Source organism: Durio zibethinus, chromosome 15, assembly GCF_047325235.1.
Source record: "Durio zibethinus cultivar Kanyao isolate XHJ-2024 chromosome 15, ASM4732523v1, whole genome shotgun sequence".
Lineage (NCBI taxonomy): Eukaryota > Viridiplantae > Streptophyta > Magnoliopsida > Malvales > Malvaceae > Durio > Durio zibethinus.
The window spans coordinates 5598560-5618918 of NC_143176.1; the positions used below are offsets into that span (position 1 = coordinate 5598560).

The following is a 20359-nucleotide window of genomic DNA, read 5'->3' on the forward strand; positions in this document are numbered from 1 at the left end:
TACAAAAGAACTTGTGGATGGGTAGGGTTCATCCCAATTTTTTAAACAATGCATATAATACACAAATCACAGATGCATATACCACATGTTGGAAAGATTAGATAAAGTTTATGTAAAAAATATATAGTTGATGACAAGGAGAGGGGTCACATCGGCACGTGGTGGTGCTGATTCCTCCACCTATTAAACTCACACTGCCACATTCCCAGTGGAAGAAAACCCTCCCCCTTCTCTCCCTCAGTCTCCAACCCCAGCTGTTGCTAGCTGTCCCTAATCTCCTCCCATGTGACCCCCCCCCTTCTCTTTCAAAACCTCTGGGGAGGGTGATTAAAATAAAGAAAGGAAAAAAAGGTAAAAACTATTATTATAGATATATAAAACAGTAAGAATAAAATCCCATTGAAAAAAGGGTAAATCATTTCCTTAAAGACTGTGATATGATGTTTGTAATGGGTAGCTTTCTCTTTTAGTGTCACCCTTTCAAGTTTTTTTAGGAGCAATACAAAGATTTTTGCAACATCTTGTTTTGTGTTTGGTTTTATAGTTAGTTGGTTAGTTTGTTGATTAAGATTAGCTTTGTTTTTCATGTTCGCGCGTGTTTACACATACACGTATATCTAATTTTCTCTTCTTTATATCGAGTGCGGTTTTGGTGACATTAGCTTAGAATGGCACAATTACCTCCCAAAATACCCAACATGACCCAAAATTGGCCTTCGTTTCCTCATCAAAGAATGCCCACAATGGCAACCTTCGTTCCCACCACTACTACCACCACCACCACCACCACCATGAATGGTTCTAACCACCAGCCATCGTGGGTGGACGAGTTCCTCGACTTCTCGACCGCCCGTCGTGGTGCTCACCGCCGTTCCATCAGCGACTCCATAGCCTTCTTTGAGCAACCGTTGGCGGAAGAATGTAGGGACTCCAATGCCATGATGAGGGAAACAAATGTGTTTGATCGCCTGGATGATGAGCAGCTCATGTCCATGTTCTCGGATGATGTCGCCATGACCGCGGAGACGGCTCCAACGGTATCTTCATCGAATCCCTCAACGCCGACGTCCGATCAAAATAGCAACAATAATGAGAAGCCATTTCCATCCTTGGATCTGCAACAACCCAAGAATGAACCAGGAGAGGTGGAGAGCTCATGCAAACCTGAAACACAATCTGCACAAGCTCCACCAACCACCAATGGCGATCCCATCATTGATCCAAAGAGGGTTAAGAGGTAAAAACAGTTTAAGAACAACATCAAAAACAATAATCTAATATTGTAATAAAAAATCTAAAACATTTTCAGTAATTTAAAGCCTGCATTGATCAATTTGCATGCATAAACAACTATTTAATCATGTTATCCAAACAATTAATTACTAATTTATTTTGGGTGATAATCAGAATTCTAGCAAACCGGCAATCAGCGCAAAGATCAAGAGTGAGAAAGCTGCAATATATTTCAGAACTTGAAAGGAGCGTAACAACGTTACAGGTACAAACATATATAACAAAGTTATATATTGATTATTTAACTTTGATTTTATTACTACATGAAATAATTTTTTATGATTTTTTTCTTTAAATTTGTTTTCTTAATTTGATGCAAAATGAAGACTGAAGTATCAGCATTATCACCAAGGGTTGCATTCTTGGATCGTCAAAGACTGATTCTCAATGTTGACAATAGTGCTTTAAAGCAAAGGATTGCTGCTTTGGCTCAAGACAAGATTTTCAAAGATGGTAGGACTTCCTTCTTTAATTATTAATTAATTGTTTTAATTTCTATTGTTTGTGTCTAATTATAAAAAATGAAACATGGAAGCAGTAATTTTTTTTTAAAAATTAAGTAACAATCTTTTATTAAAATGTTTTAAAACCTTTAATCAGCTCATCAAGAAGCATTGAAGAAGGAAATTGGGAGACTAAGACAAGTGTATCAACAACAACAAAACCTCAAGAAAATGAACACCACCACCTCCGACAACAACAACAACAGCCACCATGAAACACCGCAACAACAACAGCAGCCGCAGCCATCGCTGCCACAGAGCGAAGAACAACTTATAAATTGATCAGAGAAAGAGAGAGCTAGAGATCAAAGAAAGAGAAGACAGTGTGAAGCTGTGGTGCAAAATGAAAGGTAAAAAAAAAAAAAGAAAAAAACTACAAAGAGGCTATCAAACAATGGGGGGGGGGGGGTTGGGCTTAGTTTTTCACGTGATGTGTTTCCCAATTGCTGTCTTTCTCTATAGTGTAGGGTCCTTGAACAAAAATTTGAAGGGGGAATTTAATTCTATTTTTTTAAGAAAAATTTGATAAGTTACTGTAACATTGTTGTGTGGGAGTTCAATTTTTTTTAACGGGGGTGGGGGAATTGGTCTTCCTCTTTCAATGATGATGAAAATGTTTTTTTTTTAATTGCAATTAATTGGGAGGCAAAACATGGTGGGGATTTGAAGGTGTGGGGTTGTGTTTTGGATGGATAAAAAGAGTTAGTTTTGTCAGAGACAACTGGTGGTTAATGTCTAATTGTTTGCCAAAATAAGAAAAAAATTGATTATTGGTTACTTTTTTCTCTTCTTTTTATTTTTTTAAATATTTTTCCCGATTTTTATATTTTTTATATTTATGAATTTGTTTAGAAATATTAAAGGATGATCTACTCTACAAACACAATGTGTCATTGTATTTTGCTTTGTTTTATTTTTTAACCCATCTTGACCACTTATGATTGGCTTGATTAGTCCTTTTCCTTAAGCACTTCTCTTGTCCATATTATCATATTTGTTACTCTGAATTTAATCATCTGAAGAATTTTGATAAAAAAATTGACAAATGACTGAATGGGACTCATGAAAATTTTTTTATCAATCAAAATTGTAAATTTTATTGAAAAAAATCTTCTAGATTTTTTGTCAAAAGATATTAAAATGATAATTAATTATATATATATATGTAGAATTTTATGTTTTTAAACTTCCATGTAAATGATTTTACTATATATAAATAAAATGAAAATCAAGAGATTGATCATAAATTAGACTGATCAATTCTTAGATATACAGAATAACCTGTGGCACCATTTACAAACAGATTGAGATCATCACTCTCGTGAGTTTCCAAGCTTCAATTGAGCCATAAGTCTGGAATGCAAACAAATCCAACATTGGACACTGATTTTCACTTTTTCTGGAATGTAACTATACCAATTCCCTATGTTAATCACTTCTGTCGATTAAAATGTATGCAAGTTCCAATTTCTCTCTTTAGTTTCCCTTCCTCCAGACCAAGTTGTTAAGATTCGAACTTTTAAACTTAGGAAAATGTATTATGAACACTTAATTTTTGGGTTTCTTGCTCTTTCTGAGAAGAGCTTAATTCTGGTTTCAACCCATCTTTTAATTGCAGATGCCAACAGTAATTTCCAATATTCATTTTTTTATGTATAAGCATCGAATTGTTTCCTGATTTGCGATGGCTTGCATATACTATAAGAGAAATTGTTGACATGGTTCCTGTTGCAAATATTTCACAATCATCCAAATCCATTTCAACACTGTTCTCAGTTGTAAGCCATTGTTTCTAAGGCCATAGCCTCCCACTTTTAGAAAGTAGGCCCAGCAACGGCAAAGCCCTTGCAATATTTTGCCAGAAATAACATGGCAGTAGTCACTTGGTGAAAGCTGCTATCTCATTGTTTCTAAGGCCATTAGCAAGATCTTCAGGAAGGTCTAGGAATGGTTATTATTTTCATAACTAATGTTTTCAGTGTTAGTAGTTTCATTGGAATGGTTATGGTTGAAATTAAAAGAATCAGATTATAATAGACAGTACACAACAGGAAGAAGATGAGATACCATCTTCAAATGAACTACAGTTCATATTGTCCATTGGAAAGAAAGAATCTGTAAGGCAAAAAAAATGGCAGATGCTTAGCAGCTTCTTTAGAGAGTTCAATTGCTAATCCAGTGAAAGAAGTTTCATTTTTCAATTCATATTCTGTTTCCTCTTTCGGTTTAAAACCAAAAGAAATTATGTCTTTTTTATGATATAATAAACAATTTACTACATAATATGAAAAATAATCTATGCCAATTCCATGAGTTCCATCAGAATAATTATTAAGCAATTGACAATTGATAAAGTTCGAACTAAAATTTGCAGATAAAACCAATAATGATCCTGAAATATTTCTCCTTCACTAAATTTGAGTGAAAATTTCTACAAATAATTTCTTAATTTTACAAGAATGCGAAAAAAAAAGGAAAGAGGAACGTTTAAGAGGATGCACATCTGCAGCTAGAAAACAGCTGGTTGTCTGACCAAGTGATGGTAAGTTTCTGCCAAAGCATCTTGAACAAAACTTCTTTGCGGTGCCAATAATGTCCGGTCAGGAAAGAGGAAATGATGAAAGAGTAGCCTAAAAGCAATCCAGCGTTCACGGGGATCCCCATTAAGAAATCTTTCCGTGACTTTGACAAGAAATCCCTTGTCAATGCAATGGCACCGCCAGGTCTTTCAGGTTTTTGATAGAATCCCATGGTGGTTTTCTGGTCATGATCTTGACACCAAAGCATCCCAACTACCATAGGTTCTAAGAAGCAGTGATGCTGGCCATTTGTTTCATTAAGCAAGCAATGAGAGAGAATAAAAAGCAAATCTTTATCTTGTAATCTTTTGGTTTTTTTTAAGACCTGGTTTGGGTATGTTGTTTATGAGCTTGTCTGGGCTTGTTTTCTTTTCTCAAAATTGTTTGGGCTTCTTTTTAAAATTCGTTGTTGCTTCTACTCAGCAACGAGTCTGGCTTCGCTTCAGATGTTTAGAGCCTGCGATGGACACTTTGACAGTACCTTATTTAGATTTGTTTTTGGGTTTGGTTAAGGTGTAATATGAATCAAATCAAATCGATATATTGATAAGTTTAAGTTTAAGTTTGATTTAAAATTTGATTTGAATTTGATCAAATTTTAAGTTTTTAAGCTTAAGTTTAACTCGAAATAAAAATCGAATTATTTGAATTTGTTCTATTAGATTTGTTGAATAAAAATAGCTTATTTTTATGCTTAATTTCAAATTCAATTATATATTCGAATTTAGTTTGAATGGATATATATAAGGATAAAATAATAATTTTTTAATTAAAAAATTTAAAGTATATTAAAATATAAAAGTTTGATTAAATTCATAAATTACTCAAATCGTGTATTAAATTGTTTGAACTCGACCTATTCAATAAGTTAAGCTTGAATCGATAATGAACAAGTTGAATTCAAATTTTATCTAAATAAAACTCGAGTAACTTGCAAAAATTGGGGCATCATTTATACCTTGTATCTAAAATGAGAAACACATGAAAATGTAATAAATTTTAAAGCTAATCATCGAATTATTCTATAGCCGTTGGATTAGTCTCAATCCAAAGATCATCGCCTCACTATAAATCTTACTAGGTCTAGCAAATCTATAACTTGTCAACGCCTTGTTCTCCAAGTAATTAAGTAAAATTGTTTACCCCTGTAGTTCTTTGTAAGAATTGAATACTTGTTAAGTTCATTAAATACTTTTTAAGAGATGTTTAATTCGTAAAATCTTAAATTTCAAGAGGAAAAGTATTTTTTTGGAGAAGTGTGGATTGCTGATAATGGATGATTCTCCTAATCTTAAGAATATTATATTCATGTATTTGATTCGCAGAATCTTAGATTACATACTGAAAGTTTTTTAATATAATATTTTTCATAACATGTGAATAACACGTGACAAATATTTTTACTACCAATTGATGTTGTTAAAATTAAACATGTGACAACCATTATATAATAAAAATAAAGAAGGTTTTCATTTTTATTATGTTTAAAATGAGGTTGTATATGTAGACAACGATTTTGTTCGGGTTTACTATTTTAATTTAAATAATAATAATAATAATTTTTTTAAAAAATTTATTAATAAACAAACAAAAAAAAACAAAAAAAGTAAACAAACAAAAGAAACAGAATAAGACAGAAATCAGGGGGCTGGTACGACGCCACTGTCGCCAGCCCCCGACCAGCCTCCTGTTAACCTCCTTTCAGCCTACCTACAGCCACCCTACAGCTACCCAAATCTCACCTAATTGAAGCTCTTTAAAATCAACAGACGAACTCTTCCCCCTGGCTCTGGGTTCTCTAACAAAAAAAAAGGGATGAAAACCCATTCGATCCACCCACGAAAACTCTTGAGCTCAGACGAACTCTTCCCCCCTCCAAACACCACACCAAACCCATACCCAAACAGAAACGTAAAAACAGATCTACACAAAACACAAAAATAAACACAGTCCTCCCCGCAAGGAGGAACCCAGAGTCGAAGCTACCTGTAAAAGAAAAAAAAAATTTGCATCAGTCTTGTTTCAACAAAACAAACAAAAAAAATTTGAAAACAGAAACTTTGAGCCCCAATCTACGCTGATAGGGGCTGTTTTCGATAAAAAGGAGGTCAGAACTTGGAAGAGCGCGTTGAGGAGCGCTTCTGGAAGTATTTTGACATTTTTCGATCACCGACAACCACCGACAGCGACCGTCGACGGTGACCCAGGCGGCGGTCGGATGACGAGAAGGCCAGACCCCTCCCCCAGAGCTCTCTCTCTCTCGCTTTCATTTTTTTTTCTGAAAACAAAACCAAATGAACAAAAAAAAATTTTCAGCTATTTATAGAAAACATTAAAAGCAAAACGACGTCGTTTTGGGCATAGGACCAAAACGATGCCGTTTCAGCCAAAGAGGATCCGCGCGTCAACCAGCAACATAACCCGGGGTCCATGCACCCAACCCGATGACCCCTTTCTCTTTTAGCTCTGACCGGTCTGACTGGATCGAAATCGAACCGTTCAGACCGAATTGAACCGGTATTGAACCGCTCAGACCGAGTCGAACCGCCGAACTGAATCGTTCGTTGATCGGACCGTTGACCGATCCGGTTCAGGTAAAAAAATTTATTTTTTTTGAATTTTTCTTATTTTTTATATATTATTTTATTAATATTTATGCATATTAAAATATTTATATTTGTTAAATTAAATGATGAAATTGTGATTAATTTTTTTTTATATAATTATGTTAATTTTTAGAATAAACTTTAAAAATAATAATATAAAAATAAATTTAATAATAATACTAAAGTAATAAAAAATGTAGGAAAAGGAAATTTTTATTCGACGATGAGATCAAAGGTATTTCGAGTAGTGATGCCTACGAAATCTCTAGGTGAAAAGATTTTTTTTAAAATACTACCAGTGTATTAGAGTATTTATAAAAAAATTTTCAATACAGTAAAGATTTTTTTTTTAAATAATAAATAAAAATTGGTTAATAAATTAAAAATATATGTAATAAAAATAGGAAGGAAAGAAATTTAATCTAATGATGAGATTCTAAAAGTATTTCGAGTAGAGATGCTTTAAGAAATCTCTAGGTGAGAAGATTTTTTGTAAAATATTACCAGCGTATTGGAATATTTATAGAAAATCTTCAATATAATTAAATTCCTTTTTCTTCAAAATTTTAATTTTAAATAAAAAAATTAATAAAACAATTAATAAAATTTCTAACAAAGGAGAATAAAATGTGTGCATAAACATGGTAACATTTTGCATTGCATGCATGATATTTTCTTACGAAAAATAAATTTGAGCCTCCGAGGATGAGATTCTAAGGTATTTTGAAAAACGATGCCTAAAAAATCTTTAGGTGAGAAAAAGTTCTTCTAATGTTACCAACGTACTGAAATATTTTAAGAATTATTTCAATAAAAAGGTTTTAATTTATTTTTCTCGAGAATAAATTTTTTTTAACATGACATTTTCTTACGAAAAATAAATTCGAGCCTCCAAAGATGAGATTCTAAAAGTATTCCGAGTAGAGATGCTTTAAGAAATCTCTAGGTGAGAAAGAGTTCTTTTAATGTTACCAACGTACTGGAACATTTTAAGAATTATTTCAATAAAAAGGTTTTAATTTATTTTTTTCGAGAATAAATTTTTTTAATAAATAAAAAATCAAGGAAATTATTTTTCGAATACCAAAAATTAGACTATTTTTATCAAAATCAAAAGATAACACGTTGTTAATTGGTACCGTTTTTAACGGGCGTTGTGGGGGTGCTAATCCTTCCCTACGCGTAATTGACTCCCGATCCCAGACTGTTTTGCAGACCGTAAAATTATCTTTTTAATAAATTTTAATTAATTTTAAGATTTCATTAAAAGGATATGTTTTAATAGGTGGCCAATCGCACCTAGCCAAAAAAAGCTTGGTGGCGACTCCGTTATTTTTATTTCATTTCCAAATTCGTCGGACGGACACAAAATCGTTACAACAATATATTATAAACAATATATATATATATATAATAAAGTTCAAAGAAGATTTTTTTTAATATAAACATAGTCTTTAAAAAGTATTAAAAAAAATCATTGATCCAATCACTTCGTTTTTATTATATAAACGCGATATTTATAACAAACACTATATTTTTATGATAATAAACGCAATGTTTAAGAAATCATCATATATATATAATTCAAATATTTTGTAATAAATGCCAAGTTTTTTTTTTTACATAACTTATAAATTTATACATCTTAATTATATTACATAAAACACAATAAAATTTTGATTGTCTAATATTTATTTGGATTGTTGACTTTTAATTTTCTTGTATTCATTTTTTTAAACCATTATTTTTAAAATGTATTCATCAACCTTTTAGTTTTGTAACATTTATATTTTTCGTTTTTGATTTTCTTATGACTTATTATCTTCTATCTATTTAAAGGGTAAGAATTATATGAGTGTCTTTTATGTCTTTATTACACTTTTTCTTTCAATTATTGTTTGTCATATTATTCTGATTATTTACTTTTAATTTTCTTGTATTCATTTTATTTAAAACCATTATTTGTTAAAATTTACTGATCAAACCCTAGATTTTGTAACATTTATTTTTTGACTTAATTTTGATTTTCTTATAATTTATGATTTTATATTTCTTTTAAGGGTGAGAGTTATATGAATTGTTTTCATGTCTCTTTTATATTTTTTTTTCCAATTCTTATTTGTCATATTATTTGAATTATTGACTTTTTATTTTTTTTTATATTCATTTTCTTTAAATTTATTATCTATTAAAATTTATTGATCAAATCTTTAGTTTTATAACATTTATATTTTAACGTTTTGATTTTCTTGGGACTTATAGTTTTTCATCTTTTTCAAAATATAAGAGATTATTTGAGTGTTTTTTATACCTCTATTACACTTTCTTCTCTAAATTCTTATTTATCGTATTACTAATTATGCAGGATTATTTTTTATTGTGTTTTTGTTTTGTTAATTTTATAGTTTTGTAATGTTTTAATCATGATCTATGTTTTTTTCACATTTCATGCTTGTTTATTAATCAATTGACGTATTTTTTAGTGTTTTTATTTTTCTTATAATTTTTACATTTTTACCATGATTTTTTTTTGTGCAGTTTAAGCTTGACTATTAATCATTACTAATAATAAGATTTGTTTATTATTATATTTTCATTTTTTTAATTTCTTAGTCAATTAGTTTATTTTTTATTGTTTGTATTTTTATAATTTTTTTATTGAGTTTTTTTTTTCAATTTAAACCTGCCTATTAACAAATTAAAAATATACAATGATTGATAATTATCTCTTAAAAAAATTAATGGATTCATAATTTGTATTTATTGATAGTGAGATGCATATAATTTTAAAACTAAACAACATGTTAGTACAAAAATAATGTTGATTGACGAAAAAGTATATATGCTTTTTTCTCTATTTTTGTGATGTTATTTTCTTATCTCAAATTTATTTTATTATTTTTTAGTTAAATCGTGGGCATTAATATTGTTTTTTATATTTTTTATTTATGACTTTTGATTTTTGTTTTTTGGATTATATAAATTCTTTCAATCTTTTATATATTTTATTTTTTACATTTTTGGTATGTACCAAGTTGCTAATCATAAGATTTCTATGCATCCTCTTTATGTTTGTATTTTTATAATTTTTTATTTTTATATGATTTGTGATCGATATTTTTGCTAATCAAGTATATATTTTGCATTTGAGACATGTTTAGAATCCATTTTTGCTTATGGCTTTTGAATTTCTTTTTTTAAGTGATAAATAAATTGTTGCAATAAGGATCGAAAGGTTTAATTTATCAATTTTATCATAATTTTTCATTTTATTTTAAAAGTACAAATTGATATTTTATTTTTAGGAAATCAAGTTAACATAAAATTTACTTCTTTTTCTATTTTTTCATTGTGTTTAATTTTTTATGGGAATTTTAAAATTTTGCTAATGTATGAGTTCATTGACAATAAAATGTGATAGTCAAATTTCAATGTTTCGATAAGATTTTGATTTCTTTTGTTTGAAAGATTTCTTTTAATTTTTAATGGTTTTCTCTATATGATTATAGTTTTTTTTTTTTTTTTTGGGTTAAAATAGCAGCTTAGATTCTTTAAAAACTTAAGATCAATATAGTTTTTTCTAAAAAAAAAAACATTATTCATTTTTCAAGTAAGTCATTTTCTCTTTTATTTTTAAACTTCTTAAATGAATTAAAATGATAGATACAAAGGTTTACAAATATTTTGGTTGAAAATATTTGATAATTATTCAATGATGAGATTCTTAGAAATTTCAAATGGTAAATTTTTAAGAAATCTTTAGGTGAGAAATTTTCTTTGAATTTGTTTCAAATGGTGAAAGAATTTAAATGAAATTTCAATAAAAAAATAATTGTCATATTATTTTCTTTCCAAAAACAAAAAAAAAAAAGAAAAAAAAAATTCTAAATAAACCCAAATGGGATTCTTGAATACTCTTCAGGTGAAAAAATATTTTTAAGAATTCTACCAGATTAATGGAAGAATCTTATAAATTATTTTCAATATTTAGCATAAAAGTTTGAAACCATTAGGCTCAAGACTATAGGATAAATTTAAAATAATATGGTACCATCATTTGGATAGACATGTGGGGGTGCTATAACCTTTCCCATATATAACTGAACTCCGAACCCTGTTCTGGTTTGTAGATCCAAACCTATTCTTTTAGGGACCCTTCGTCAAGTTTAGGAACTTCTTAAAGGGATAGATTCCTTAGGTGGTCAATCACACCTAGATAAAAAAGATTGGTGGTGACTCTTTAATTTATTAAATCTAGCTATAAATTTAGGGATCTATATGTTATGACAGTTTGGCGACTTCACTGAGGATAGCCATAAAGAGTCAAGCCATAATTTTTTAAATTTATCCTATCCTTTGGTCTAATGGTTTTAAATTGTAATTATTTGTTTACTAACATTTTTTCTTTTTTGTCTTGTATTTTATTTTTAGGGCATGAACCTATTTGTTCCTTCACACACACTATCACATGTATTTGCATTATATGAGCTTTATACCTGGGTTCTATCCCTCTTAGGAGGGAGTAAAGTACCTATGATCTCGTGAGATGATAATCTTCGTAATGGCTAGTGAAATACTCCTATTCAAATTGAATCATTTTCGTTGGTGACCTGTGATGGGTGAGGATTGGAATGCTTTATTAGTCTATGATGAACGATAATGTAAGAAATAATTTAGGAACCTTTAGTGATCAAAATCATCTAACCATGCATATAGTTCACCCCTAAGAGGCTAAGCTTAAGATAGAGCCATTCATATCCAATTGATATATATAACCCGAAATTAGGACACAAGAAGGAATAGCTTGTATATTGCTTATCTAACCATTTTGTTTTGTATGCATTTGCATCATTTTCATATCATTTCATTCTATGCATCATTTCCATATCATTTCATTCTATGCATTATTATATCATCCTATGCATCATTTTCATGCTTATGCTTTAACATTATCATTTGCATCATTTTCATATAGGGAATGTTTGCCACATCTCATACCAACATCTATGGAAGTGTATGTTACATGCATTACACATAAAGCATATAATTTTTTATCACACATAAGGCATATCATTTTTGATCATAATTGTGGTACTCAAGATTTAAGGATAACTTTACCAAGCAAGAACCCTACTCACTAATACAATACAAAGGCTTGAGTCAGACAAATGAAACAAGAAAATTTCAATCATCTTGAGAGGATTGAGAAAGCTTGAGAGAAGCTAAAAAAGAAATTAAATAAGATTTTGAAGGCTTTGAACAAATTAAACAAAGGAAATGGTATAGAAGAAAGCCAATAAGACCATCACTCATAAGAGGTGGATGACCCACTGTATCTATTTAGTTTTGAGCCACATCAAGCCCAACTCACACATGATCCACCACCACAGCAATTCACCTATCCTGTAAGGTATACATATCCTGAAATGCCATCAGCTTCAAACCTGAGGTAGTGCTAGAGTTATGTAAATTCTGTCTTTACTGAGAAGGTAGTAGAACCAATACCAATTCCTAATTTGGATGACCCAGAAGAGAAAGAGAAGCTAAGGCTCAAGGAAAATGAGACTTTAAAAGCCTCAAAAGCTGAACAGAAGATGAACTTGTTAGAGAAAAGGTTATGAGCAATAGAAAGCATTGGTTTTTATTATTCGATAGATGTTGCTAGGCTCTGTTTAGTCTCAAATGTGGTTATTCCTTCAAAATTTAAGGTTTCAGAGTTTAAAAAGTATGATGATACAAAATACCTAAAGACTTATATTATCATGTACTGTCGGAAGATGGTAGCCCATGTTAATAATGAGAAGCTATTGATGCATGTATTCTAAGATAACCTTATGGGCTCTGCTGTTAGATCGTATGTCCAGTTGGATAAAACCCATATTCATTCTTGGAGTGATATGACACATGCTTTTATTAATCAGTACTGACATATTATAAACTTAGCCCCTGATTATTTTTTACAGAATATAAAAAAAGGTGACTGAATCATTCAATGAATATGCCCAGAGATAGAGGAACATAACTACTCAAGTGTAGCCTCTGTTAACTGAGAAAGAGATCGCGGTATTATTCATTAGCATTTTAAAATCTTTATATTATAAAAAGATAATAGAGAATACAACAAAAAATTTTATCGACATGATAATCTCAAGCAAAATCATTGAGAATGTCATTAAAAATGACAAGTTAAAAGGAGGAAAAATCAAGAAGGTACCAGAGAAAAAAGAGACTGGAGCGCAAACCATGAACTTTGACAGATAGTTCAAGGAATATCAACTCTATCCACCACAAAGTTATGCCCCATACTATCCTGCTGTGAACAATATCTCATCTTACCCTTACCAACCATATCCATAACCAGCTTAACCACAATCCGCATTTTGAATACTTGTATCATCTTTAAAGCCTAACAACACAGCAAAAGGTTTAAGGAGATCTCGAGATAACCAAGAAAAGACATATATTGACCATATCCCTATGACCTATACTGAGTTATTCCTAGAACTAGTTAAAAATAACTTGGTATCTCCAATTATTTTAGAACCATTAAAGCCACCTTATCTAAAATGGTATGATGCTAATGTGACGTGCGATTATCATAATGAGAATGTTGGTCATTCTATTGAAACCTGCCCTGCTTTCAAACATAAAGTGTAAAGTTTGATCCAAAAAGGCTTAGCGAGTTTTAACGAATTAGGGGGACAAGATGTCAATAAAAATCTTTCACCTAATTGCACATGGGTATCATTTTGAAAATAATATTAAGGCTGGTTGGAAGCTACTTGTCATTTTAGATTTCTTTCATAGTAATGTTAAGAATTCTTTTATGTAATAAGATTTCAGTTGTTATCATTTTAATAAAAAGTAAGGATAATGCATTTCATTACATTTTCTCTTTCATTCAACCGTTGTTCTATGCTTTGTCACCTTTCATAATTTTTCATTCCCATTCTCAAATTTTAAATGATGAATGTTTAGATAATGATAACAATAATTTTGGGATCTAATTTCGAGAACTCATTCACATTAATTTAAAGAGATTACATGAGCAAAAGAAGCAAGCCATTAGCATATGTGAAATAGGCATGTCATGAAGATGTGTAGTCTATTATAAAGATCCATGAGCTTGTTTTTGTTTAATAGATGATTTTCAAGGAAAGCATTCACATTTAAGATGAAAAATGACTATCTTTCTTTTACCATTTGAAAAACTATTCATTGTTATCCTTTTAAGCATATTATGATTTAAAAAAAAAAAACCTCAATCAAGGATCAACTTCCACACTAGAAGGTAATTTTTGAAAAAAAAATGGCAAAAGATCACAAAAGGTTTCAAAAATAGCAAAAAAAAAAAAAGTAAAATGTAAAAAAAAAGAGAAAAAAGAAATGAATGCCATAAATGATTTGGGGCAAAGTAATCAGAGTTTTTGTGTAAGGAATGAGATGAAAAAAAGAAAAAATAGTGAAATGAAGTGGAAAGGGGCAAAATGCCAAGTTGTTTTGAATGATGAGAAATGATCATTTGATTTTGAACCTTTTAAACACATTTTGAGCCTATTTTATCCATTTCTTTCATGACTCTTTATAATGGCCTACATTATAATCTTTAAAAGTCCATTTGGATTAAGTGTGAATGCTCGAATTGAATTATCATATATGGACTAAGGCATGCTTGTGATGAAACAATGGAATCTGTTACATGGCTTTAGAGATTGAAGTGTGAAAAATACCACTAATGGATGGGAAAAGACGAAAAAGAAGAAAAAATGAAAAAAATGAAAAAAGTGAAAAAAAAAAGAAAAAGAAAGAAAATATGAAGATGAGATAAAATGAAGACTTAGATTGAAAACTCGAAAGGGCAATTTGGGTAAAAAAATCTTTAAGTTGAGAGTTGGACACATGGATGGAAGGTCAAAGACATCTGAAGATCCTTCAAAGCTGAGATAAAATTTGATGAGCTCAAAATGATTTTAACAGTTAATGAAATGAGTTTTTGAAAAGGAATCATGGATTAATGTTCAAAATTATTTGAATATTCATTGTTTGAATATTGTTACTCCATTTGTTTGATTTGTCCCGATGACATGCATCTGACTTGTTTCTTTCCCATTTGTTTGTACCAAACTTGTTCTTCATTGATTATCTTTCTCCTAATTCACCTTGTGATCTTTTATTATTGCATCCCTAAAGTGAATTGAGAAAATTTATGATTGCATTGTGTTTGTGAAAAATTAAAATTATGATGAATGAATGATAATGTTCATGAAAGAGTCTTGCATTCCTTTGAAAAGAAATCCAAGATTATAAGAAAAAAATGAAGAGAGTGCAAAAACTTGAAAATGTGATATGACTAAGTGATGAATATGGGGATGAATTGATGACATAACCTGTGAGTTGTGGTCAAATGATGAGAATAATGTGGACCGGTGGGCGAAATTCATTCTAAAATGGTTAATGCTAAAAAACCTATGATTGGTGACCAAGTGACATGAGACAAAATTTATTCTAATATGGCTAGTGCTAAAGGGCCTTAAGTTGTGCTTAAATAATATGGGGCAATGGATGAAATTTATTCTAGAATTGCTAATGCTGAGAAGTCAATGAATTACGATCAGGTGATGAAAGTAATGAGGATTAGTTGATAAAACTTGTTCCAAAGTATTAAGAAGCTAAACAAGGAGAAAACGTGAGATGGTGGAGACTTGAGGATCATATTACCACATTTTGATTAGAATTTCATGACATTGACATCTACATTACATGCATTACATTTGCATTATGATTTGGAGAATTTTTGAAACTTTGGTCTGGATATGCATTTGCATTATGCAGTAAACATTTGAATCATGGTTAAGAATATGATATTGTGAGAATCTAGATTATTGCATTTGCATCATTAAGAAAGCATTTACATCATTGATCATGACATTTAGTACACATAAAATTTTGACTATGGTAAAAGTTTGAAGCTCATCTGAAAAAGAAATTTTGAATATTTTGATGAAGTCTGGATTTTCAAATAAGAATCTTTTAATTTCAAATGAGAATCTATGAGGTGTGAAACCCAAAATTTATCGAATGTGAATCTTCAAACTCAAATGAGAATATTTGAATTTCAAATGAAAATCTTTAAAGTGTGAAACCTAAAATTTATTGAATGTGAATTTTCAAACTCAAATGATAATCTTTGAATTTCAAATGAGAATCTTTAAAACGTGAAACCCAAAACTTGTTGAATGTGAATCTTCGAACTCAAATGAGAATCTTTAAATTTCAAATGAGAATCTTTGAGGTGTGAAACCCAAAATTTGTTGAATGTAAATCTTTGAACTCAAATAAGAATCTTTGAATTTTAAATGAAAATCTTTGAGGTGTGAAATCCAAAATTTGTTGAATATGAATCTTCAAACTCAAATGAGAATCTTTGTGTTTCAAATAAAGTTCTTTGAGGTGTGAAACCCTAATGTTCATCGGATGTGAATCTTCAAGCTAGAATGAAAAGTTTTGAACTTTTGAATGTGAATCTTCAAAGTTCGAACAAAAAAGCTTAAACTTTTTAGATGTGACTCCTAAATTTGTCAAATGTGAACCTTTGAACTTGAATGAGAAGTTTTGAACTTTTAGATGTGAATCTCCAAAATTCAAATAAGAATCTTTAAATGTTGGATGCAAGTCTTGCAATTTGCAAATGTGAATCTTGAGATCTTGCAAATTTGAATTCTTATGAAATTAAAGTTTTAAGAATCAAATTTCAGTGAATTCTTGCGAAGCTGAAAGGTTCTTGTAAATCTAAATCTTTGATTTTTGAACTCAAATTGTGAATCTTTGAGTTTCCATTACAAATTTCATCAAATTTGATCTATGACTCTTGTAAACATGATTATCGAGGAGCAATTTATTTTTCCAAAGTTGTGGTGCCTCTCTTTAAATGAGCAATTTATTTTTTCAAAGTTATAATGACTCTGTTTAGAAAAGCAATTTATTTTCTAAAAGTTGTGGTACATCTATTTTAAGGAATAATTTATTTTTTCAAAGTTGTGGTGCCTCTATTTAGAAGAGTAATTTATTTTCAAAAGTCATGGTGCCTTTATTTAAAGGAGTATTTTATTTTTCAAAGTTATTGTGTCTCTGTTTAGATGAGCTTTTTACCTTTTAAAGTTGTTGAGCCTCTTTTTAGAAGAGTTTTGTTTACTTTTTCTAAAAAAAAAATAAAAACAAAAAAAAATGTGTCAAGTTGATTGAGTTGTCTACATCTTTGCACAATTCTTGTTTCATAGAAAGTGCACAAAAATGGGTAGCTATAGACACCACAATCTATCCGGGGGTTTACATTTGATTTTTGTTAAAAAATATAAAAATTAATTAAAAAATAAAAGGCTAAAAAAATGAGAAAAATGGTTAAATTTGGGAAGGACTGAGTTGAGGAGTTTAAACTGAATTAAGGTTTAGAGTTAGGAGTCAGAAAGGATGGAAATCTCATCTGGTTTAGGGCTTTTGGATTGAAGCCCTATAAATAAGGCCAGAGAACACACAGGGACGACATAAAATACATAGAAATTAGAAACACAGAAAAAAGTAGAAAGCAAAAAAATTTGAGAGTTTTTTTGGGTTAAAAAATTTTTTTTCTAGAAATTCTAAATTTCGGTTAAATTTTTGGATGCTGATTGAATTTTTTGGTGACTTTTCTGGCATCGATTGAATTTTTCGATCAGTTACCCAGTTTTTGGCATCATTTTTCCAGAAACTATTGAACTTTCCAGTGAACTTTCAGTAAAATACCCAGATTTCGATCAAATTTTTTAGAATCCGATGAAATTCAACCAATGTTCTTAGGGTTTAGAGAGAGAAAGAGAAGGGGAAAGAGAAATCTAAGGGGAATGGTTGAATTTGGGCTATTTATACCCTCATTGAAACGACGTCATTTTGGAGCTTCATAAACCCCAGGATCTGCACGTTTTACCACTAGGCGACTCGACCCAAGCGCTTGACCCACTTCAACTTGCATCCCTGTTTTTGGCTCCAACCGAGCCATGCCGTAGACCCGAACCTATTTTTTTTAGGTACCCTTCGTAAAGCTTAGGAACTCCTTAAAATGATAGATTCCTTAGGTGGTCAATCACACATAGATAAAAATGATTGGTGATGACTCCTTAAGTTGTTAAATCTAGCTATAGATTTACGAATCTATATGTTATGACAAAAACATTTAATTAAAATATTTATAGATTTTTTTTACTTCATTTCATTATACTATTTCGTTAAATACAGGCATTGAGTGATAATGATTTAGTTATAATAATACATTTTTTATATAAATTTTTTCTTTTAAAAGGCACAAACATTCATAAAAGGAAAGTGAAAATATTAATATTAAATATATATAAGGTTTATAAATCTTATGACTAAATTTATTTACTTTACTATTTTTAAATTTAATATTTTTATCAAAATAATAACTTCACTAATAAAATGGATATATTTGTTTTCTTGTACAATAACTACTTAAAATATAAGCTTCAATTGAAGATTTAATAATATAATTTTTGTATAGTTTTTTCTTCTAAAAAGATCAAATACACATAAAAATTATTTGAAAAAATGTTGTATGAATTTGAATGAAGCTAAGAGTCTAATATAACATTGATAAATACTATAAAAACTGTTATAATCTTTTTTTACATTTTTTTTTGCAATATGCTATTCATAAAACAACATTTTAACTTGGTTAATAAATGTTTTTATTTCTCTTCTCATGCACATATTGTTTAATTAAAATATAGGTTAAAGTAATGATTTATATAATAAAAAGTTTATAGTAAAATAGAAGGTGGATAGTGTTTATATTATATTATATTATATTATATATATATATATATATATAAACTCAATTGGATTCTAAAGGTTTAATTTGAATTTCAAAAATTTTATGGTTACTTAAATTTATTTATTTTCATATTTTATTTGTAAATAAATTCTTCTATAAACAACACCTTAAATACTTTTTTTTTATTTTTTTCATTCACACTCATAGTTGAAAATACGAATTAAAGTGATAACTTATAATAATAGAACTTTCATTTAAATTCCTACTTTAACAATATAAAGAAAAGACAAATAAAAAAATTAATGTTATAATTAAATATATGTGAATTTGTATAAAATTTTTGGATTTAATGCTAATTCATAAGACCTGCAATTGAAACTAAATTTATTAAAATTTTTAAATATTTTTTTAAAATTAATTTTTATCAAAAGAATTTCTTGAATTTGTCTAAGATAATAGTTCCTTTTAATCGTAATATTTATTAGTGGCTCTAAGATCAAGTCTAAAGTCTTACATTCTTAAGCAATTTATGCTTTTACTAATTAGCAAAAAGATAATTAAAATTTTTTTACATTTTCCTTCATATCCATTACTTAAACTCAAGTTTGAACTATAAATTTCATTTATAAAAGGCACAAGTATAGCTAAAAAGAAAAGTTGAAAATTTTCCTATTATCAAAATAAACACTATAGATTTAATGCCAAATTCACAAATTTCATTATGTAAATATGATAGTTTTATTTAAAGTAAAATAAAACACTTAGTTAAAAGTACTCTAAGTAATTTTTTTATCTTTTAGGCGCTGGCCTCTTCTTTCCCATTAGATTGGTACATTCATTAAAAAAATTATTTATTCTTTTGAAAAATAAATAAATTTAATAATCAATATTGAATAATGAATTTCTTACCTTTTAACACTATTTAAGTACAGTTAATTTATTAAAATCTCTTATATTTTTCATTTAAATTTGTTTGTACCTTAGGCTTTTATAAATTACTCAATTTTCGAGTTAAATTGCAATATTGGTAATTTTCAACTTGAACTAAAATTTTCTAAACAAAATTTGGTTTATAGCAAATAAAAATATATTCCATTTAGAAGAATACTTATAATGATATTCTAACATTATAAATGTTTTTCATTACTCAAGTATGTTATTTTAACCCATGTGCTACACGATCAATTTTTTAATATATTATTTAAAATTAAAAATTAAATATATCTCTACAAAATTTTAAATATCATATATTAAATAAATTATTATAAATAATATTTTAAAATTTATATTTATAGGTCTATTATTGTAAATATATCTCTCTACCCATTAGTAAATTTTTTTATTCTTGTTATAAAATTTATTAAATACATATTAATATAAATTATTTGAAAATCTCATTAAATAAATAAAGAGTTTAAATATATATATATATATATGACTATATATTTTTATCCTGTTGAAAGCCAAAAGGCAAAAAAGGCAATACACAATAATATAATATGTATCTTTTTAAAATGATGAAAAATGAAAAGGTCAAAAAAGTAAATAAATATA

The 20359-nt window shown here is 28.9% G+C and overlaps 1 protein-coding gene across 1 annotated transcript; it reads left to right on the top strand.

Moving 5' to 3' along the window:
* The first annotated feature begins 545 nt into the window (after positions 1-545).
* On the top strand, positions 546-2572 carry LOC111301951 (basic leucine zipper 6-like). Its single transcript, XM_022897917.2, has 4 exons — positions 546-1237; positions 1408-1498; positions 1620-1746; positions 1894-2572. Exons 1-4 carry the CDS (start codon positions 669-671, stop codon positions 2076-2078), a joined length of 972 nt encoding a protein of 323 aa, XP_022753652.2. The 5' UTR covers positions 546-668; the 3' UTR covers positions 2079-2572.
* Positions 2573-20359: the final 17787 nt, after the last annotated feature.